We start from the raw sequence: 23,442 nt of genomic DNA, 5'->3' as shown, positions 1-23,442 counted from the left end.
ATGTATTTTTATAACGATGGTATTATCTCTAACATTGTCCTTGAAAGCCTAGAATGACATGGCTCCAGATTTTCCATTCCAGAACTTCCCACTTCTAACAGTTACCACCACAATACCTCATACAAGCACATTGCATCAGAGAATGGGATGATATTTATATATGGCTTATAAAATGTTTTTGACTGAAGGAAGCTTACTGTGAAAGAATGTGCAGTCACATTGCTAAACTGGACTCAATTGGGGTTTTGTTCAATAAAGCTATGTGTATTTTTAGGTGACAAAAAAAAAAAATCACCAAGGTTTCAAAAGTGTTTGCTTTGGATCCTTTTTCATGGAGTTCTATCCTGATTTGAGGTATTGAAAACCTATATAAGTCAGCATTAAGGTGGGTACTGAACCAAAGCTATCAAATTCTCAGTAAAGTTTTTTTGGCCTAGCATCATTTTGCCAGAAGTTAGACTAGACCAGGCATTTGGGATGTAGAAGCTGTAAAAATCTAGTGCCCTGCTCCGGACTAAGAAGCCTACATTCCTCCTCCATTCCATGCCAAACAATGAGTGTGCAGTTGCCCAGACTCAAAGACTGCAGTGCATCTCGGGAAAGCTGGATAGACCTAAAGCTGCAGCACATGCCTTTTTCCCTCCCCACTCACATAATTAGTGCTCCTTGCTTTTACTTTTTAAAAATGTGCCTGTTTTGAATTTATATTATTTTTTTCAGATGTCTAATTTCAGTTATGTTCTTTCCCCCTTTGGTCTTTTCCCACATTTCACATACCAGACAAATATTTAAAGGTCTGTAAAACCAGGCGAAGTTCCAAAATATTTCTAAACCAAATTGCCATAGGTGTCAGAACAGGGAAAGAAGGCAAAAGCTGTGGGACAGAGATTTGAATATACTGGCTAGAAATGTTTTGGAAAATCTATTTAAGTTGCTATAGCCATGGATGAGGTTTCAATGAGGCATAAACATTCACGTTACTGACAAAACCAACATGTTTCATGATCACTCAAAATAGTCCACTTGTCATGGTGGTTAGTTTTTTTTTTTTTTTTTTTTAGTAGTGGTAAGTTGCTCTCTCTCTTTTTTAACTTTTTTTTCTTTTTCTAGTATTCAGGAAGTGAAAGCCTTTAAGAAAACATTCAAAATTCTGAGAATACATGTAAATGAAATATTTAATGTCTATCATTCATAAAAGTTACATCATTTACATAGGATTCATTTGTATATAATAAAAATTTCATCATAATGAAAAATTTTCTGGAAAGTATTTTATATCTTAAGTTGTTTAACATATGCTTTGGACATACAGCTAAATAGGAAGAGCTAAAAAATTCTTCAAATATTTCCTTTAACAATTAAAAAACCTCATTCCTAAATATTTTTCTTTCCACTTGCTCCTTTGCTTGTGATATCATATGTAACATGAACTATGCAAAGATCAACCTTTTCATAGTTCAAAACATATTAGTATACTTCCATAAATTTGCTCATTGCATAGCTAACATGTAAACTTATAGAGGATCCATTAAATTTACCCTAATAATCTAAAAAGACTGCTGAAATTCTACATGACAATTTATTCTGAGGTTTATTTTTGTTGTAATTTGTGTTTCCTTTTCTTTTTAATTTTTAATACGTGCGTTAATTGAATACAATGAATGAAATTAAGTCAAGGAAAGCTAAAAACCAAGTAAGTAATTTTATCCTAGAATACTAGAATTTAACCTCATTATAGTGTTTAGATTTTTTCCTAAGTATAACAAGTTGGAAATGTACTGTGCTGCCTCTTAAGACAGTGTTCAAAATTAAGTTCAACAGTGTGTGTTTAACATAACGTTAACTATGTTTGCATCAAATAAAATGTTTATTAATGAAAGCTATCATACAAGGAACAGCAAAGGTAAGTCATCATACAGAGATGTACACTAGAGGTGACAGATGTAAAAGTGCATGCAGAATTTTCTGTTTAAAAAAGAATAAACAATACTACTAAAATTACTGGTCTTGATCCCTATGCTTTTAAATGAGTCATAGCTCTTCTTTGAATTTACAATCGAAATATGCCATTAACAGATAGGACAAATACACATTAGCAAGCAGGTGGAATGAATGTTTGGATTTTATTTTACAACTACTTGTGCTTGACAAATGTGTAGAATTTTTTTCAATAATAATTTTCTTCAAATATGGGTAAGCATATCACTGCCAGTTTGCTCTGATTTATACACAACTTAGCTAATTTTGTTTTAAACCACATAATTTTAAGCCTTCATTTGTGTTAGACACCATAAAGAACAAAAGTTTTGTTTTGTTAACATTCAGTAAATGACATTTAGTCTCTCTCTCTCTCTCTCTTTCTCTCTTTCTCTCTCTCTCTCTCTCTTCTAATATTTTTGGCTCAATAGATTTTTAAATGTATGATTATCATAACCTAATATTCTCTTTGTCTTCACTGCAGTGGATTTCCGATCAAACTTTTCCCCTTCTTTTAATACTTTAGGGAATTTTCAAACGTCGGGATGTTTGGCTGTAATGCCCCAAGATTTGTTCTCCCTGAAAAAAATCATAGTGACAATTTATTAACTACAGAGCAACTTGGCTTTTAGGGGTCTGCAATTTCTATTTAGATTTACAAATATCCACTTGTGCTCAATAGACCTAACATTAAATCTTAATCATATTTAAGGTTTCTTTTCATGCAATTACTTTATCTGCTAATTATCTTTTTTTTTAATTCTGAAAATCTGAGTCAAATCAGTGGGGCATTACTTTCATTATAAGCAAATATATTTAAAGGTGATCCTAGGTTGAATTACATTGCAGATGCAATGATGTGTACATTCATATAAATCAGAAGTTTGGAAATCTAAAATCTATTTGTATGTTTGTTTAAAATTTGTTGTATTACCATTTTAATATCTTTTACATGTTGATATTGGATATACACTAGTACAGTTAAACCTTAAATAAAACTGATAGGAAATAAAACTCCTTAGATTCAAAATGGTTTATTCACACAAATTTAATAGGATATATCACAATTGTTTGGTCCATAAATATTTACGGGAAATAGTTTCTATACAATGCATTTATCAATAAACAAAGAAACATGGACAATTTTGCTAGACCACTTACTGTACTATAAACACGAAGCTCAATATATAAGATTATTGAATTTATCAACTATATTTGAAAGAGTGCACAACTGCTTTCTATGACATGTTTGTCCCCTCTAACAGGATACACCATAAAAAGAGTGTCAGAAATAAGAGGTAAAACAGTACAAAACTAGTGAGGTGTCCAAAGGGCTTCAAACAGTTAATTTAACAAACAACACATATATCCTGATTTTTCACAAACTTACTTCCAAGTTATATCATAAGGCACATAGGAGAACTGAGTTATAATTAGTCTACTTAATAAAGTAGATCTATAGTACCATATATTGTTCTGTCAAAGAACAAAATTTATAAGTATCAATATTTTACCTGTAAAAGTGTATTAATAAGATCTCAGCCTTACCAAGGTTGTTTGGTCTGGTTAGTGGTAAATGCCCAAAATGTAATAGAAATATGAAAAGTCAAGATTTAAGCTCCATATAAGATGATAACCACACTTGCTAAATATATAATGGCAATCACACCTTTCTTCTGTTACAGTGTTAACTTCTCTTCCATCATCTTTTTTTTTAAAAAATAAGCTACTTTCTGTGCTAATTTTCTAAAGACCCTGAGCAAAAGTTACATAATGCACTTTAATGTGGGCAGTGAACTGTCAATATTTAACCACACATTTATACAGCCAGAAGGACACCTTTAAAATCTATTAAATAACCACTTCGACCACCAGAGGAGATTTAAGGGGTCCAAAAAGTGGAGAGTATGTGCAAAGTTATTCTTAACAATCCACTAAAGCAAGACATATATCTTGACTTCTTTTTATTTTTTTAGGAAATCCACAATCTAATTGGTATTTAACTACAACAGAAGCATATAGATGAACATTCACCACTGCCCAGACCAGTAAGATTTTTAGCTTAAATTAAAAGGGGGGAAAAATGCTACTGTAAACGAGGAAATATATTCAGATCAGCATCCACAAGGCTTCTGAGTTTACCTACTTTAAGACTAATAACTTCAAATCTCTAATACCAGAAATATTTTTCTTCTACACATATATCATATCCTGTCCCAAAGCAAAACAAAACCAAAGATTTCTCATTGTTGGTATTACTCTAAGTTTGTTTAAAAAAAAAAAAAAAAACATTACTCATATAGAATGCCAGATATAATCTTATGGTACATCTGAAGCCAATCAATAGAGCTTTCATGAAATTAAACTAACTTTTTAAACTTCTTAAAAAATTATATTTTGCTTATTTCCATTTTCCCTGGGGAAAAAAAGGTAATTTAGAAAGAATGGTTTCACAATGATTTGGGGAATAAAAGCATGGAATTTCAAATCCTATGTGGACTTTTCATGGGTATACAGGAAGTTTAATTATTTTTCAAATTTTGAAAAACAACTAAATAAAATGTTGTGTTGGGTTTTACATCCCTAGAAGTCACATTCTTGGAATAGATTTTATGCCCAATTAATCATTATATTTCAAATTGCAATAGTTAATACTTTTGTTTAATCATATTCCTCCTTTGCATTCACAATTCATGTAAGAAATAAGAATTAACCAAAACTTTTCACCTTTAAATTTTTTTTAAATGTAAAGTTTGCTAAATTGCATAAGGACACATAAAATTGCAAGGTTTAAAAACTGCTTGATTAATTATCTGGTTATTTATTAATTTAATAATTTAACTGGGAATATGATTATTTGCCCATCACAATACAGCTCTTTTTTTTTTAGAGAGAGAGATTCTGGAAATAAGTAATATACAATTTTAAGAGGCACTTATTAGAATAATTCAAAAACTGCCCTTACCTACTGAAAGACCTAATTAATTAAAGGGAAAAAAAAAAATCCAAATACAGTTTGCAGACAAAATACGTTCACCAGAAGGAGACAATACTGTAAACTCATTTGCCAAGTGGCTGCAGATGCTACACACCAAGCTGTTGTTTTTTATTTCCCAAATATTTTGTGGGTTTAAAAAAAAAAATCTTGTAAATAATAAAATAATAATAATTAGAATAATAATAAAAAGAAGAGGAAGAATTAAAAAAAAAAAAATCCAATGTTAGAAAAGGTTCGTTAAGGTAGTTTGTGAGGGGCTTCCGGATTCGTGGCTGTCCATGTTAGAGGTCACGGATGTCACTACAGTGATAGTGGGATTGGTCAGGTCTGTTAAAGTGGTCGCAGTGCCGGGTGGAGTGAGAGCGCCGCTGTCTGCTGAGGGCGGGGCCGGAAGCGACGTGCCATCAGCTTTATCAACACCCCCATTCTCCTGCCGCAAAAGGTTCCTTCTGAATTTGGCTCTTGCGTTTTGGAACCAAACCTGCAAACCAATCCCAATTGATTTCTTTACCGATGTTTATTTTTATGTTTCTTTCTATTTCTTTGTTTTTTCCCCCTTTTCTTTCTTTCTTTTTTGATATATATTTCTTTTCAATATAATTGTTTACTTTTTCTTGGGAGAAAGGGTTTTTTTTTTTTTTTTCTTTCTTTCTTTCTTTCTAAAAGCAAAGTAACTCGAATAATACTACAGATTTATTCCCTCTCAGCTGCACATATTCCCCCCCACCCAGCATTAACAAGTGTCCCTTGGGACAACTGCTGCCTACATCGAGATACCATGGAAAGGAAGGCACAGAGATATAAGGGGAAAAAATATACACTGCTTCCTCAGTTGTTGTCTTTTGACAATGGGGAGAGATAGGTCACTGAAAGTATCTCAAAGTAAGAGTCACTCATATGAAATAAACATCACCAAGACAGACTTTGGGCTGTTCACATGTCTCACATGGAGTAAGTTTTCTTCCAGTAAGAAAAGCTTTTCTGGGACCATGGACCACAGGCAGCCCTAAACCCATTAGCAGAACAAAAACACTTAGTATTTGTCCCTGAAAAGTGGGAAAGGCTCATAGGTGACCCGCAGCAACATACTTTAGTTTCATTATTTCTATCTTCTTACAGAGGAAATATGATGAGTTTAGGGAAGCAATTGGACAGCAGAATTAACTCCTAGTATTCAGTTTTTAAATGTAGTTTTGTTACAAATCATAACTGACGATGGGAAAATACTTGTCCAGTTGGTTGCTGAAATGCTAACCATACTTCTGGCTTTTCAAGAGTTGAAAATAAGTGTCAACCTGAATTTGGAAAATCATAACAAGTGATTAAGACTGCCAAGAGTTTGCTGAAGTAGGACAGCAACAGCAGGTCCTCCTACAAGTCTATGCATTGAGCCTAATGGGAATGTAAATTTCTAAAGCCACAGCTTACACAAATAACATCACCCATATTTGCAGAGCTCTGCTGGCTGTAGTGGATCTATCTCCCCATCTGTAGGGAGAATATGCTGCATTTCAAAAGACTCTGGTTCTCTCTTTAGGCCTCTGGTAAGCCCCCACAAAATCTCAGTCCACCCTCTCAGGAGATAGATAAACTAATGAGAAGCAGTACAGGAGATAATCATATCACTCTAAACAGGGAATAGAACTATTTTTATTGGCAAGGGAAAGGGAGATGTATGTACAGCCAATGATGGAGTTTTCTTACCTGCAAAACTCTTTTGGTCAGGCCTGTTTTCTGGGCAAGCTGCTTGAGGTCCTTGGCATCCGGGTTGTGGTTGATGGCAAAGTAGGATTTCATGGTCCGAAGCTGGTGGTGCTTGAAGGAGGTCCGCATGCGCTTAGTCTTCTGAGAGGGTGGGTAAGGCTGCTGGTCCCGGTCCAAATGGTCTGCCTCATTCTCATTACAACCTGTTGTGTTTAACAGCGAAACTTCTTTATTAGCGGAAATGGTGGTAGGCTGTATGGTAATGCTAGGATAATAAAGCAACAGTGAAAAAGACTGATGATTCAATTGTGAATGGTATCTTGACAAAGAGAAGGAGGTTAATTGCCAAAGTCAGCTAAGCTAACCTATATAAACTAGCCATAGTTTATATAAGAGAAAAATAATAGATAAGTCATCTCTTTGGCTTAATCGTTGCTAGAGAAACTTGGGAAGATAAATAAGCTCTACATAATTGAGTGAAAAGGAGCCCTGATATGCAATGGTTAAACACTTTGCCACTAACTGAAAGGTAGATGGTTCGAACCCACCAGCCACTTTGTCGGAAAAAAGTCCTGGTGATCAGCTCTTACAAAGGTTTCAGGCAGGCCCTATAGTGTCGCTGTGAGGCAGAATCAGCTCCAGGGCACATAACAGGTGGAGTGGAAAGGAGTTCCTGGATGGCACAAATGGTCAAGTGCTAGACTGCTAGCCGAAAGGTTGTTCAAACCTATCAGGAGGTGCCTTAGAGGCCTGGGGATCTGCTTCCAAAAGATCTGCAGCCTTGAAAACCATATGGAGCACAGTTCTACTCTGACAGACCTAGGATTTCCACGAGTTGGAATCAATTCAATTGGCAACTTACAACAGTAAAGTGGGACTGAAACAAACCCAAAAGTTAAAAGAAAACAACTTTTTCTAATAAATATATTTAATATCAACACTTCACCTCTAGCTCCCCATCCCAACTCCATACACACAGAATTAGAGATTCCTTGTTTTGTCTATATTTGTGGAATAGACATACTATCTGAAAGCACTGCTTTTGGTCATGTGGGATATAGCAAACAAGTACTTCTGATCTCTCAAATCTAAAAGTCTATCAAGTAAAAAAGAATCAAAGTCAGGTCTAATTTTTAGCCTTTTCTGGATTCCCAGACCATTCTCAATAAGGACAAAGTAAAAAAGTAGACAAGGAGGGGCAGATTTCATCTACCTCCTCTCCTCGTCCTCTTTAGAAAAAGCAGCTTGTAATAGAGAAATTATTTCTAATTTCTTGAGAAATTAAGAAATACAAGTTTGCAGATTTCTTAAGTAATATAAGAATATTTTTTAGGGCTTTTTAGCCATAACTGGTTAACATAGGGCTATTCCAGGAAGAAAATATCTTTCCTTATGAGTTATTTTTATAAATATTTCTCCAAGAAAATGAGCCCAGACTTCTCTTTACTCTGTGCATGCCTGAAGCGCTCCCCCAGCCACTGAGGTTGCTTATTTCTAGGCTCAGATGTTCGCCCTTTTTCTCTGGAGGTGTGTGTGAGGGATGCAAGCTGTGAGCTGCTGAGGGCAGAGGGCTCTGGCAGAGCGGGGCTGCAGTCCTCTCCCTTTGCAAATTCCTCCTCAGCACTGGGGGCATAACAACTCAACCCTTTGAACCCAGCCTGAAAATCATTATCCCCAGGATGTAAAGCTAAGCATTTAAAAGGTCATTTCCAATAACCTACTGGCTCTGCATAGGAAATATGATTTGCGAAATGAAAGCATTTTGCTAAATATTTACTTATTCAGTCAACTTCACAACTTAAAGGGCATGGCATTTTTCCCCCCTTTAAATCCTTATTTTGGATATTTGTCTGATGTTTATTTAGATTTGAATATCCTGCATTTTGCTGCATTATCATAGAATACCTAAAAACCTAACTGATCTTGTCACCCAGGGGAAAAACAAACCTGAATCTTGAAGAAAGTAAGGCCATCTGTTAATATTAGCTCTTCAATTCTGCCTACTAAAATGTTATCCACTTGCTTAAACAGTTAAATAGAAAACCAATTTGCTCTGTAAAGTTTCGCTAAAATCACAATAGAAAGTTGAAAAGAAAAAAAAAAATCAATGAAACAAAATACAAATACCATAAACTGTTGCCATTTGCATAATCTTCAATAAGGAGTCCAATAATGGAAATAACAAAGGATATAAGTCATTTTTTTAAAAAAAAAGTTTTCAGTAAGTCACTGAATAGAAAGAAACCCAGAAGTTTTGCTATCATCAACCAAGAGGTCAGCTGCATCATGAAACCTACTTAACGAGAAATTCTCACTAATACAGCATGAGTAAGCATGGAGTGATGTCGCTTTGGTTGATACTTCCATAAGATATCCATAAGTAGGAGAGCATACTTGGCAAAAGGGCAGGTAAGTGAGTTCATTGAGTGAATGCGCTATATCATATTCACCTTTGGATTCTCAGAGCCTAGCAAAGCCAGGCTCAACAGTCATTCAGTCAAGATTTTTGAACCTTTTGTTCACCAATAAAATTATGGATTGATATTAATGCAAAATAAAATCAATGTGGAATAGGATGTAAGTAAGATATACACATTCAAATGTTGAACATAGACTTCTTAAACTCCATCAGAAAGGGTAACATAGGCTCAGAGATAATGGAGAGAATCTATTTTACATTTTACCCTACTTCAGCCCAATGAGGATATGTCAAGTTCAAATATTTTACAGAATTGCACTTTCCTATCCTCAAGTGGATGAAACAGAATCTAAGGACCTACTATAAAACTACACTTATCTCCAGTAAACTGGGCCCTGTTTCACAGCCAGATTATAAATGTACCCACCACAAAATGGTCAAAGAGGCACACCTCAGTCATTGGAGGCTTCTTCAAATAAGATTTCATTCCTATCATATATGAGTAACATGTAACTCTTCCTGAACCACACATCACACTAAATATTACACTTGAGATAGAAGACTTAAGCTGGTGTTTAAATAATGCCCTGAACCATTTCCCCCAATGTAATATTTCTGAGAAAAGCATGATTCATAATTGAATTATATAATCATTACTTTTTAAGATGAAGTTTCTAAACATAATTACAGTGAGGTTTAATAAAACTACATTCCTGAATATGCATTCTGTGTCCATTATTCAGGATTAAAAACTCAGCAGTGTATATTAGTGCATTAAACAAAATTATAGGGCTTGTTTGCACATAGAATACAAGTCAATGGATAAAGAGATAGGTGAAGTTCTCTCGTTAGTAAACAAATATTATCTGATGTTGTTGTTGTTATGTGCCGTTGAGTCAGACCCGACTCATAGTGACCCCTCCTTGGGTTTCCAAGGCAGTATCACTATAGTAGATTGCCCTATCTTCCTTCCGAGGAGTGGCCGGTGGGTTTGAACCTCCAGGCTTCTGCACCTGTCAAGCGCCTTAGGCACTATGCTACCAGAGCTCCTAGTATATGACTTTTCTGTAACTATGTTATCACTTATATCATACAACTTAATAGAGCAATCTGTTTCTTCTACACAGTAACTAATATGTTATCCTAAGTTACTTATGTTTAACTACAAGTACCATTAGGTTAACTTACAAGTGATTGTGTTTCCCTAGGGTCTACTTTTGTAACCACAGGTTTTTTTCTTTAATTATGAGATGAAATGGCAAATCTCTTAAAATTGTCTGAAACATCCACTTCTAAGTACACATCCAGGCTTATAAAATTAAAGAGAAGATCTAAATACTGTATTTTCCAATTACTTTTGAAATAGTCACTTAACCTAAAGTGGTTTTCTGTTCTGAAGGTGTCTGACCTTTTGTGAGCTAACTGATCCCTGGAAGACCACTAGGGGTCAGTGCCAGGCTGGCTTATTTAATAGCTACCAGGCAGGACCTTTAAAAGTTTGAACGGTACAAAGAACCTAAGGAACCGAAATTTTGATAAGTGGTAAAACTTCAGTCTCTAAATTGTGCTAAACTGCCCAAGTAAGAGCCCTACAACTAAATTTTCTTCCCACCCATGCAGGGCTTTATTTCAATTCAAGATACCAGATAAACATTACATGTCTCTTTCTATAATATCTATCTGATTAATGGCACAAAGAAGTATAAACTAAGAATATGCCCAATAAATGACATCAACTGACCTTTGCCAACTTTCACATCTTCTCAGGCAATCTTTGACTTACAAACATGTTTTATGTCATGTTTTTGAAAATATATTAATGCATAAGTGGTATTTGTTTTATTGTTGTTGTTGTTGTTAGGCACCATTGAGTCGTCTCCGACTCATACTGACCCTAAGTGCAGCAGAATGAAACACCGCCTGGTCCTGCGACAGCTCCATGATCCTTGCTATACTTGAGCCCATAGCCACTGCCACCGTGTCAATCTATCTCATTGAGGGCCTTCCCCTCTTTTGTTTTATTAGTATCACTGCTATCCTTTATTAGCCTACTTTACATTTAAGCAGAAGTGGCAATATAAGATCCAAGGAAAACTAAAATAATGTGCTAGAACTGGGAGTCCATTTTATATTCTATATTTTAACATGCTTTTAATTCGCCAAAAGATTTCTTTTGCTAGTCTTGTAACAAACTGGCAGTAGGTTTGTAAAAACTTTTTTTAAATGGTAGGTTGATTTCTGATAAGGCATCTATAAACTAATTGCTCCAGATTATTTTCATCTGACTTTAAAGAGATATATACTATTTATTAGCTTCTCTGGAGAGTGTTTAGAAAGGATGGAGAGGGATGTTAATTAAGAGGCATCCCCATCTGTAGTGGTGTGATGTACAAACTCATGCCAATTGGGAGGGGCCTCAGAACTTTTCCTGCCCTCACTTACAAGACAGCTTCAACTTTCCAGTACATTTGTAGCAACTTCACAAGTACTTCTGATCTCTCAAATCTGAAAGCCTATCAACTAAGGAAGAATCAAAGTCAGTTCTAATTTTTAGCCTTTTCTAAATTCCCAGAGCATTCTCAATAAGGACAAAGTGGAAAAGCCTCCTCAGTGGGCCTAACCTGGAGGATCTCCCAGTCTGCCTGGGGGTCTGAATGTCTGGATGGTCTAAAGACAGAAGCAGCTCTGGGAAAGATTTTCATTCCTTTTAAAATGTAAGTATGTAGTCTCTAGTTCTCTTCAAAGAAGTAGAAGCTGAATTCTACTGTCTTTAAAAAATTCCTTGTATCTTTCTAATATAAAATAAGATCAAAGGAGAAATCAGAGTCAGCTTAATTAGGTTAAATGGACAAGCAAAAAGCCAGATTTGCCACTGTTCAGCTCAAAATCTCCACCCTTTCTGGATTTTCCCTCTCCAAAGAGCACTGTTTGTGTGTGAGTCCTTCATTGTCTGTCTGTCTCTCTTTGTCTGTCTCTGTCTCTGTCTGTCTCTCTCACTCTAACTAGAGTCCTAGAGAGTGACTCAAGATTCCAATGTCATCTTCTATTAATAAAGAACAATTAGTGTCCTGCCTGTCCTGTCGCAGAGACCATGCATCAAAGGAGATGAAGTAAGCGCACTGGGCAAGTGGCCCTGCACCAAAGCTCCTGACCGAGCTCAGCAGGGAAAAGGGCGAGGGCGCGGCCCTCGGTTGGAGGTTGGCAAAACCCTGGGCTGCACCCGCTGTCCTCATGCAAACCGATCCTGGTGCTCTCTGTAGTGAGCCAGCCGGCTCTTTTCTCATCATCTTTCTCGTTGCTTTAGGGACAACCGTAGCAGCTCTGAGCTTGCAGCCTCTACTCTCCCCCAAGAAGCTGCCTGCTGAGCCTTCACTGCATTTCGAATCAGCTCTTCAGGTAGATCTGGAGTGAGCAGAGGAGAGGGCTGGGCAGCAACCACTGACCTGCTTGGCTTCCTCTGAAAAACTCTCAACTCAGAGCACGACTCTTAGTTCTAACTCCTTCACACTCGCTGTGTGACTTTGGGCAAGTCATTTATCTGGCTGGGCACCTTTCCTTTACTACTGAGCACCAACTGAATGTCAGGTACCATACCAGGCACTGGGGACTAACGGAGGCAACTGGGGTACTCAGAGTACACAAGGCTGCCACATGAGGTCCCCAAAGACCCTTCCTTGGATAGCAGAATGGTCTTTCTTCACCTGAATCTCCTGCTTGCTGGGATTTACAGTCAGAGCAGGGCCAGGGCAAAGGGAGCCAGAGCAGGCAGGCCAGCCCTTTCCCTAAAGTTACCAGGGTGTTTAGAACCTCTTCCCAGTATCTGGGACTCACAAGAGGAGCTTGGATCCTGGTCAGAGTTAGGTTACATTAGCAGGGCCCATTACCATTCTCACTTTCACCAACCTTTAGAAAAGAACTACCAGCCTAGCAAGTGGGTGCTCAGGCATCCTAAAACTGATGCTTGAAGAAGAGAGATTAATAAAGGGTGGGTGCATCCCCCAATGCAAGCAAGAAAGTGTGCTCTCTGGCCTGTTGCCTACATTTTGTTTTTAATTAAGAGAGAAAGCTAATGAGGGACAGAAGAGCAGACGGAGCTAAGCCACCTCAGCAGGCCTACCCTGGAGGTTCTCCCAGTCTGCCTGGGGGTCTGGATGTCTAGATGGTCTATCACACAGAGAAGAGCCAGATAGATGAGGACTCTGACTTCTGGAAGGTTCAATCCAGCTCAGCTGTGGAAAATGATTTCCACCCTTAAAGCTGCTTGTCACCAAGATCGGGGAATTGGTTTTTCAACACTCTTCCCAACTGTGTTTCTGATTAACTCTGGGCTGGTCACCACAGCCTCTGCTCCCTCTAGACAGACTGGGGTTGGCCTCTGAAGATTTTTTTCCCCCCCAGTATTTAGGAAAACCTCCTCCAGGATCTATAATTTGGCGTCCACAAAGGAATTGCCTTGGGGCTATTTTGCTGCGACAGGGAGCCAGAAACTAATGGGCTCATTAACTAATGGGCAACAAGGATTTGGCTCTGCTTGTTTAGGGGAAGTCACCACAGCCCAACAGTTATGGATGTGTTCTTTGTTGTTGTTGTTTCCTTTGGTTTTTGGGTTAGTTTTTTGTTTTGTTTCGTTTTTCACTTTGGGCCACAGCCTAAAGGAAGGTCTCTTTCTCCCTCTTTCTCCTCCTCTTTCTTCTTCCCTCTCTCCTTCCCCTCCTTCTGCATTAGTGGAAGTTGAAGAAAGAAAGGGGGAATGTTGGGCAAAGCACCCTCTTGCAGCCAGATCCTGGGTGAAGAAATAATTCTATGGGATCCTCCTTAGGGCAACTGGAGGCCAGAAGGCGCGGGGGATGGGGGATAGGGACCCACCTGAGTTGTAATTGACGATGTCCACTCCCAGCGCTGGGCTCTTCCGCTTCCGGGGCCGCCCTTTCTGCACCGTGCCGGTGCCATTGAAATAAGGCAAGGCCAAACCTCCGCTCTTGGCCGCCAGCTCAGTGTAGCTCAGCTGCGGGGGATACTCCCCTTGCAAGAGGGTCTCGAAGTGGGCGCGGCAGTACACCAGGCTGTCCTTCATGCCGAAATGGTCGCCCGTGGTCAGAGTCTTGTTGCAAGTGGAGCAGGTGAAGCAGCTCAGGTGGTAGACAGAGTCGCGGGCGCGCATGACCATCTCGGAGGCGGAGATGCCAAGGTGGCAGCGGGCACATCTCTGCACAGAGAACCTTCTGGAAGGAAACAGCCGAGTCAGGGCCCTGGGTAAGGCACTGCTGGGCCATCTCCCACGCCCGGCGCCTGAGGGGTGGTCTACAGCGGACAGAGACTGAGCCCAGAGTGGTCTCCGGGAGGACAGTAGTTGAGCCCCTTTTGACATTAATGTTATCTGCTTATTGGCCTGTTCTGGTTAACTAGGACAAAGAACCTTTGCATTAAAATCAGAAGAATTGGGTAACTGACTTCATTTTCCTTTTCGGTAAATTGGGGATTTAAAAAAAAAAAAAAAAACCTGCACAGCGCTGTTGAAAGAATCGCTATTGAATTGCTATGGCAAGTAAAAACGTTTCATCGATTACAAAACATTCTATCAATGAAGAATAATATTATTATTTCCTAGGTGTGTAAGTGTGCCTGAAAGCATTCAGACAGACATAGCCCAGAAAAGGACAATTTTGTAAATGAAAGGTTATGTTCTTTTTTAACTGCCTCTCTCGCTTTGGCGGAAAGCGGACCAGGTCACCTGCACATAATTTTGTCTTTCCCAATCCAGACAAACAAATGGGAAGGATCAATAAGCACGTCTGTCGCTGAATTTTCTCTCCAGCCTGGAGTTCACGGTTCTAGCTAATTAATGGTAAAGAGAGCTCGAAACTGAGTGCCTTGGGTTTTGGCAACGGTGTTTATTCCCGATCGTGCGTGGTCACTTACAAGATCTCCCTCCACCCGCGAGAAAACCTAACACCCCTTGGCTGTTGCCTGGGCGGCGGGTTCGGTTCCAAGGCTTATACATTGCTCATTTCGTAGGAAGCGGAAATGAACCGCTCAAGTCTCAGAAAGCAAAGACATGTCCATTTGGAAACCCTCCTTGGATTTCCCCAGGTTCCCCCAACCGAGCTGCGAAGTGCCTGAGCGCGTGGTATTGACTGACAACGATCTAGCTCTTGGCTGTCCCTGGCACTCAGCCTCAGCGCCGGTCCAGAGGGTACCAGCTTGAAGGTGTATGCAGAGGCCCGGGTAGACTTTCTTGGGTTCGGGCCCTCTGACTGCAGCCCGAAGGGACAAATATCGGGGATGGGGCGCCCAGGCTGAGGTGAGGTGGCCCCGCCAGGTGTGACAGGGTAAGAGGGGTAGGGGCGTGAGTACCTGTAGTAATCCTCCTTGCAGTAAATGCTGCCGTCCTTGGCGAAGCAGGTGAGCTCGGACTCGAGGGCCAGTTTACATTCACAGCACTTCAGGCACCTCAGGTGCCACTGCTTGTCCACGGCCAGCAGGTAGTACCTGTCTGAGATCTTGCCCCCGCAGCCGGCGCACAGAGCCGGCTTCTCCGGGCTCAGCGGGGGCATGCCCTGTAAGGCAAGCACACCGCGCCGCTGAGGAGAGCGCTCGGCGCCGCGCACCTCCGAACCATCGCGAACCGACAAACGTCGGCGAAATGTTTGAAGTTTGTGGCTCGTTCCCTTTCTGCAATGTCTGCCTGAACCCACATTCGCATCCACCCGGGACTGTTACCCTAAAGACAGCCTGGCCACCCCGAACGTCGCTTTAAACGGACTGGGAGCGCATCAACTATACTTTGGCGGGGGAGGGAAGAGGTTTCTGGAATTGGAATTGTTACAACCTAGACATTGTAGCTTTCAAGGCACACAAAAGAAAACAATGGGAATTGTTATTGAGCGAGGAAAAAAAGAGATTCGAACTAGCAAAGATTGTTTTTAAGCCCAAACAATATTACAATTCAATTTCTCTAAATTCTTATATGCAGTGTTGAAATTAAAAGGTTACTTACTATAACTGTGCTCATAATTTAGGCCACCGTTTTGATTAGGATATATTTGGCAGACCCTCGTGTTCCCTAATTTTCAGGAATATTAGTTCTTTTCCCAGAAATGTTATAAAGTGGTTGTTCTCAGGAAGAGTCCGTTGTCCGGGCTCCTCTTAAGGTGGCATCAATATGCCCACAAGATTTTTTTTGTCCTGAATGCCTGTTCAGTGCCCAAGTCAAGCGTCCCGCATTGGTCTCCACCAGCACAGCCCAGGAGGGGAAAACATCACCGTGAATGAACCAAGAAATAGGGGCTTCGGTTGTTGGCTTTTTGTTTATAAACAGGATAGCCACTAACGAGAAAAAGAAGTTAACCAATGGAGATTTCCTTCAAGAGTAGCCGAAATAGGTTGGAAGACTCTATGAAACTTCGGCGGGCCTGGAAAAGTTTTGCCCTTTACTTTGACCAGGGCCCAACACTGAATTAGCATTGCGAAAGTAGGCACATCTACCATCTCCGCAACTTGGCGGGACCACAAAACACCGCTGACTGGGCTAGAGCAGTCATCTGGGTTAGTCTGACCTACAACTCCCTATGCCAAAAGATCTCCATTGCTGTTTGGTTGGAATCATTTCCGGAGGCTTTTGTAGTTTTTCCCCACCAGCTTGTAATTGGGAAGCAAAGCTCTTAGATTTGGTTTTCTTTATTAAGTAGACGTGGCTTTTATTATTATGAATGTAGTAAGAGTGGTAGTTGATTACACAGTTAAGGTTTAAGGGGAAAAAAAAAAAGTTTTCGTTCTTGGGTTTGGTACGCGCTCCTCCGGATTATTTTTTTGATTTCCCGGCGCAAATACATTCACCCTGCCCGGAAGCTGAATTCACTCCCGCCAAGCGAGAGAAGCCAAGTCGGGTTGCCAGAGACCCGAGAATCTTTAAGTTTAGAGGTGCTGAGCACCAAGCGTAAGAACATTGAAGATGGGCTCAGTTGCGTCCGAGTGCGCCCCGAAAGTCCAGTGATCAGACCCAGAGACTAAGGTCCTGGGAACTCTGGCTATAACCTGAGCCTCAACCGCGCGCTCTCAGCTCATTGCCCTCGCCCAGCTCATCCTCGCTGGGAAAGTCTCGGGAACCAATAGGGGACACGGAGACTGAAGTTTGGGGTCTACAGAGGAGGACTCTCCCCTCCTGCTACTCCGGCTCGCCCTGTTCGCTCAGGAACAACTGCGGCAGAAGATAGCGAGTTCTCGAAGTTTCAAGTCAGAAAGGGGGCAGTTTCTCAGCCCCGCAGACCTAGGAGGACTGAAGAAAACCCACCCGCCAGCCTGAAGTGGGCGTCCTTATAACCCACCATCCTCAACCACTGCTGACCCAGGACCGGAGGCTCGTCTTAAACGAGCGCACCCGGACGCCGGGCTGCCGCCACTGCGGGACACTTCCTTACCGCGTCGCGACCGTTGAGCTGGGCGCCTTTGGCCAGGCGGGCCTCGGTCTTGGATCTGCGCTCCATCTCTTCCATAATACCTTGGATGTGGCCTCCGGAGATGCCGTGGAAGAGCATGGCTGGGGGGCGGAAAGGACACGACTTGTCTTCTGCTCGGCACCCTACTATTTCCATATACACACGCCCCGGGCTCTCAGCTCATTCGAGTGAAGGAACAGAAGGGGACTGCCAATGGTTGCGCGGTGGAGGAACGCGGAGACTCTCGGGGACGGACGGCAAGAGGAAGAGGGGAGAAAGAAAGAAAAAAGAGGCAGATAGAGTGGAAATTGGGCTACAATTAAAAAAAAAAAAAAAAAAAAAGCCCCAGCGGTTCCCTGAAGGAGAAGTGCAGAAAATAAACAAACACGGGCGGAGGGGAAAGGAGGCAAAGCAGGCGAATCTTACTGCTCCAGGAGATCGGGTTACTAATGGGAAACAACTGCAGTGGGGGGAGAAAAACAAAATCTAGTGAAGAAAGAAAATAGTTTGAACACAAAGAAAGAAAAAGAAGTGCTATTTTCAGCTGTCCCTGACTGCTTGCAAGTTCCCAGTGCCTGTAGGTTGGGTTGGGGACTGCTCCTGCCGGAGCTGTGTCCAATTTGTTAAGAGACTAAAGCCAGCCCATTTTTGATAATTTAGTAGGAGGAGTTCTCTCCCTGGAGCTGCCACGGATTTTTATTCAGACAACAAAGACCTGTCATACTCCTCTCAACCCCCTGGTGATGGGCAAGCGGGGACAAACATTACAAGGGGGGGGGGGGTAAGGAGACGAGGGGGGAAAAAGGAGGGGGTCTTTCCCTCCTCTCAACACACACACACACACACACACACACACAGCGCACGCAGACGTACACATCCTTCCAAGAGTTCCTAGTGGTTATGTTTTAAAGGGGGAAAGGAGTCCTTATTGTCCCCGCCATGGCGCAGGAAGAAGGGTCTGCCTCCGTGGTCCGCGTTCAAGACCACATCCGGGCTCGCGGCACACAGAATGTTGGCTCCAACTTTGGGTTCACTTTTCCTCGACTTTGTGGTCCCCAGTTGAACCAAACACCCCAAATAAGTAAATATTGGGCAAAAATGCAAGTATATCACTGAGGTCAAGATAATATTCGTTCCTTTCCTCCACATCCCGTTTTCCTCAACTCACTTAAGAGCAGTTTTCTGCCAGTTCATTTCTTCGCCTCACCTCCCGGAGGATCTGCAACCCTATCAGGCGCTGCAGCATATCCCAAAGTGGAAAGCGCGCTTGGAGAGGTTACTTTTGGGAAAAAAATATATATATTCATTGACCAAGTCGAGTTTAGGGGACAGGAGCGAGTATATAACCATACGGTGACCATAGGGTGATTCATTTTCTTACCCAATTCAGATTTGACGGCGTTCTACAGTCCAATTTGAAACTTGTCTACTTGAGCAGTGGTTCCGGGAATCCCGGGAGTTCGGCTCTCGCCCCAGCGGGACAAGGCGCGCGCGGCATGGCGTGCTGTTCCTATTGCCTTTGCAGGGGCGCCCGGAACACTTAGGAGTGTGTGAGAGGGGCTCCTCGCTGTGGAGGAGGGTAAGGTGAGAGCTGAGGAGTAGAAAGGCAGACCTGCGCCTCACAAGAGGTGGAATTGTTCTGTTGCTCCCGGTTCCAGTTAGCAGCAGCCCCTCTCCGGCCCCATTAAAAAGTGTCCACAATACTCTGATATTGTGGATTCATTCAAAAGGCCAGGGGCCCCCTAGGGGCCCCAAAGCCAGGAGCTGTAGGAAGAACCAACTCAGCTTTAACCTGAAAGGGGATGAAACCTGGGCCACACTCTACTCCTGTCTTCCCTTTGTCTGCCTCTGTTTCCCACCACTCCTCGCCAGCTTTCCGGTGTACTGAAACATCCTCGATACCTCTGGGAGCGGGCGCGCGGCAGGCCCGCCTTCCTCCGCCCGGGGGAGCAAGACTTGGAACTGTGGCCAAATCCAGAAAGATGAAGGGAAAGAGAAGGAGGGAAGAAAGAAAGAAGGTCGATCGGGAGAGAAGGAAGGAAGGGAATGGGAGGAAGAGCGTGAGGAAAGGACTAGAAAAGGGGGAGGAAGGAAGGAAGGAGGAATGAAAGAGGGAGGAAGCCATCCCTACTGCAGCAGCCTGACTTCCTGTCCCAAAGCAACAGCCTCTGAGACTGCTGGAGTCGCCCTTTCCATCAAACCCAAGATTCCAATGCTTCCCCCTAGCTTTTTTTTCTGGGTGGAAAATAATGTTATTTGCAGACTGTACACTGTTACGTCTTCTGGGTGCCAGAATACAGATCATAAAACACAAATTCACACAAAAATGAAGCCAATCAAGTGAACTAAGCTGGAGATCCTCACACAAACACACACACACACACACACACACACACCTTTGGCAGCTCTACTGGACAGCAGGGTTGCTATTTACTATAAGTAATGTAATTAGTCCTTTTGGATAGAAATCAATGAGCTTTTCAAACCCACGCACAGGGCATACACACTGAAGTGCCCCAGAGGAAGGGCTAGGGGCACGCGGCAGTTTTAAGAGCTGCTACTCTTACAAAGGGGCAGATTGCCTTCACACAAGTAAGCAGCTAAGCAGACTCAGAGCTGAGGAGGTAAAGAGAAAACAGGAGGGGTTTCTGACAAGAACATCATTCAATGAACCCAAAGAAGCTCCAAAGAAAAAGTAAATAGGGGACCTTGAATCATTTCATTTCTGTGTTGAACCCTCATCCCAATGGGATGTTTGGAATTGGGTTTGACTGTGGTTGGATTTTTGTCAGTTCAGCAAAAAGCAACAACAAAGAATCCTGGAGCACACTCTCCTTGTATGAGATGAAACTTTGGAGACAATTATGAAGAAAAAGTTTATGAAGAAGCCAGAACTTTGTAAGGCATCTCCAGGGTAGCCAAGCACAAAAGTCCTATAAACCCTTGAGTCATTCATTCATTCATCTATTCAACACATATCTGTTCTGTTCATCATCTCTCAGGTATAGCCCCTTTTGTAATCAGCAGCCGTGTTGAATCCTAGCTATGCCTGCTCTTTCTTATAAAACTCAGGTTACAAGTTCCTGCACCAGGTGGGATCTGCTACTCCCCCATAAAGAAGCAAACTACCAGGATTCTTCATTGTCAGTGAATGTAGAAAGTCTGCTGAAAACTGAAGGGGTGGGGGAGGCTGGAGTTTGGGAGGTCCCAGTTAGTCCTGCAGAAATAGCTCACCCTCGGTCTAGCCCTGCCTCTTCTCACACTTCCCAAAGAGGAAGTTGGGGGAAGGGGAGCTGCCCCAAGAATTGAGTGTGTGACCTGGGGTGTCCTAATCTTCTCTTCTAGAATGCCTAAGAGGGTACTCCCTTATCACTTTTCACTTTCAAAAGACAATAAGCACTTTAAATTGAAGAATACCTTCCTGGCTCAGTGTTCTTTTACCTCTCTCTTCTGGAGAAACTGGGACCTTTGGACAGGAAGCACTGTCCCCCACCACCCACAGGTAGGGGCTGAATGGGCCTCCAGTGCTCTATAAAAGTGAATGCTCACTTTTTCAGTTCTTGGAGCTGAGCCCGCACCTCACTCAATGGGACAGGTGCAAGAGGCTCTCCTTGGCCACTTGAGACCCCAGAAAAGAGGGTCTTGAGCCTCGTCTTTGAAGTCAAAAGCTCTTTTAGGAGCAATGGTGGCAGATCTTGATCAGGTTCTGCCCTCTCTCACAAAATTTGGCACACGAAATCCACCAAGGTCTCCTTTCTTGTTGTTTGTCAACCCTCATCTGGCCATTATTGTTGCCACTTTCAGGAAAATAGGCAACTGGGCTCTATTGGGGCAGAGGAGCTGAGGTTGATGGTTTGGCGTCCTGGAGGGCAAACAAGACTCTGGCAGGCCCACCTGGACAAAGAGTGTAGGCCCAGGTAACTCGACAGAGGGGAAGAGAGTGGAAGTAACAGGCTGCCTGGCCTTTCCTAGAGGGCTGTGATTTAGGGTGGAGAGGAGAGAAAAACTAGCTAGTCTGCACAAAGGCCTGCATGAGAGTGCAAGTGATTCAAGGGCTCTTTAGACCATGACTCTTTTATTCCCCTCCTCAAATTTGCTCTTAATGGGGCAGAGGTTAAGCTGGTTGAAGAGCCCTCTTGTTCTGATAAGTTCAGCTTTTGGACTAGTAACTGGCTTTGGGTACTGTAATGAGCACCCTAGGGCCCCAGGGAAGACAGCCGCTTCCTGGAGCTGGAAACCACGGGCTCCGCACTGCCCCTCCCGGCCCCAAATGCCCCACATATGAAGGATGGTCCGGAGGCACGAGGGTTTTCTCTGGACAGTGGAGATTTGGATTCTCTACGGGCAATCCTTCCCCTACTGTGAGAAAGGCTGGAGCAAAGCATGCCTGATTTGATCCTGCCATGTGGGCCTCCTTCGTGACCAGGGCAAGTGGACCGAGAGGAACTGGGACCTGGAGAGCTCGGCCGAACTCCCCAGAACCTTGCCCGCAGCTCCTGGCACCAGGACCGGCTGGAGCCTTGCCTTTTCTGAGGCTGGGCGCCCACGCACACCCTCCTCCCGCAAAGCCTCTGGCCAGCTGCTTGCCCCTCTCAAACCCCTGTCCTACAAGCCCCCAGGGCTCTTCCGAGGTGGAGGGTGCGGCTGCGGAGTTTTCAACACTTGAGCTTCTAACCGCCGAAACCCTTTACCTGCGAGGTACCGCGCAACCTGCTCTCAGCCGCCCAGGAATAGAGACAGTCTTCGTACTGTGGCGGCTGACACGCGCAGACACGACCGCGCGGGGTTTGGTTGAAACAAAAACATGTGAGGGAAGCCAATCTCCACTGAAGCCCCACACAGGCAAGAAACGGTGTATTTCTCCCCCAGCCCATCCCACCCAGTGGGGAGACGCTGCCCCCTCCCCGCCCCCAGCAGCTCTGTGAAGGATCCAGGAAAGCGTCTCTCACGCCACTGGTGAGTCGCGGCTTCGGGGCTCGGTGATCTACGCCATGCGCCGCGGCCCCCAGGTCCTAAGGAAGGTCAAAGACATTCAGGAGAAAGGCAAAAGGAAGGGAACGCACGCTTTGGAAATCCTGTCAGGACACTCTAAACGAGACTGTTTATTTTGGAGCCTATGAAGAGCAGTATCATTTTTAAGATCAACAGACACACAACGAACATTCCACCCAACGAAGGAACGCACACGCCTGCACAGATATACACACAGAAACACTCATCATCATCATTATCCACACATCGGTCCAGGGAAAAGGGTAGAGAAAATGAGAAGGAATCTGGCGTATAACTCACCTGCCTCGAGAGTGGTGTCGTTCAGCATCTTAGACAACAAGGACTTGGTCGCGCCGTAATGGGTAGGCCCGCACTAGCAGAGAAAAGCCGCGCATCAGGCTGCGGCGCGGCCGGGGAGCCCCCGCACCTCCTACCGCACCCGGGGGCGCGGCCTCCCCGCTCCTCCCGAGGCGACTTCAGGTAGGGCGGCGGCCTGAAACAAGGCCCACTCTTCTCCGGGAGGGCGCCTCGCCATCCCGGCGGGCATCGAGGGCCAAAAACTACTCGAATGAGGCAACCCCCACAGGGATCTTACCTTGAGGTTCCTATGTTCCCCTGCAAGAACCAGTCCTCCGCGAGGGAGGGCGGGAGGCGGCGGCCAGAGGTGCACGTGGGTCCCAGCGTCTCACTGAGGGTCCCCCTGTTAATTCAAATAGATAAATAATTGTTGGATGGAAATTAATATCTGTCTTCATTTCTCCTCCCTTCTTTCTCTTTCTCTCTGTCAGAAATGACCTGAATCCCTCACCTCTGACCCGCGGCTCCCTCCACCTGTCTTTTATTTTTCTTCTTGCTTTTAAATTGGGAGAGGGAGAAGGGAGGGAGTGGGCAGAGGACACAGTCGCTGGCTAGTGCCA

At 43.0% G+C, this 23,442-nt stretch overlaps 1 protein-coding gene across 1 annotated transcript; it reads right to left on the bottom strand.

Moving 5' to 3' along the window:
• Positions 1-5,198: 5,198 nt before the first annotated feature.
• On the bottom strand, positions 5,199-22,853 carry LHX9 (LIM homeobox 9). The gene is made up of 6 exons (XM_007941088.2): positions 22,826-22,853; positions 17,516-17,634; positions 15,453-15,655; positions 13,965-14,320; positions 6,680-6,882; positions 5,199-5,456 (listed from the first exon to the last, which is right to left on the bottom strand). Exons 1-6 carry the CDS (start codon positions 22,851-22,853, stop codon positions 5,199-5,201), a joined length of 1,167 nt encoding a protein of 388 aa, XP_007939279.1.
• Between the last annotated feature and the right edge of the window lie 589 nt (positions 22,854-23,442).

Source organism: Orycteropus afer, unplaced genomic scaffold (genome assembly GCF_000298275.1).
Source record: "Orycteropus afer afer isolate SDZICR_OR568_19922 unplaced genomic scaffold, OryAfe1.0 scaffold00075, whole genome shotgun sequence".
NCBI lineage: Eukaryota > Metazoa > Chordata > Mammalia > Tubulidentata > Orycteropodidae > Orycteropus > Orycteropus afer.
This window is presented reverse-complemented; position numbering and strand designations above follow the sequence as displayed.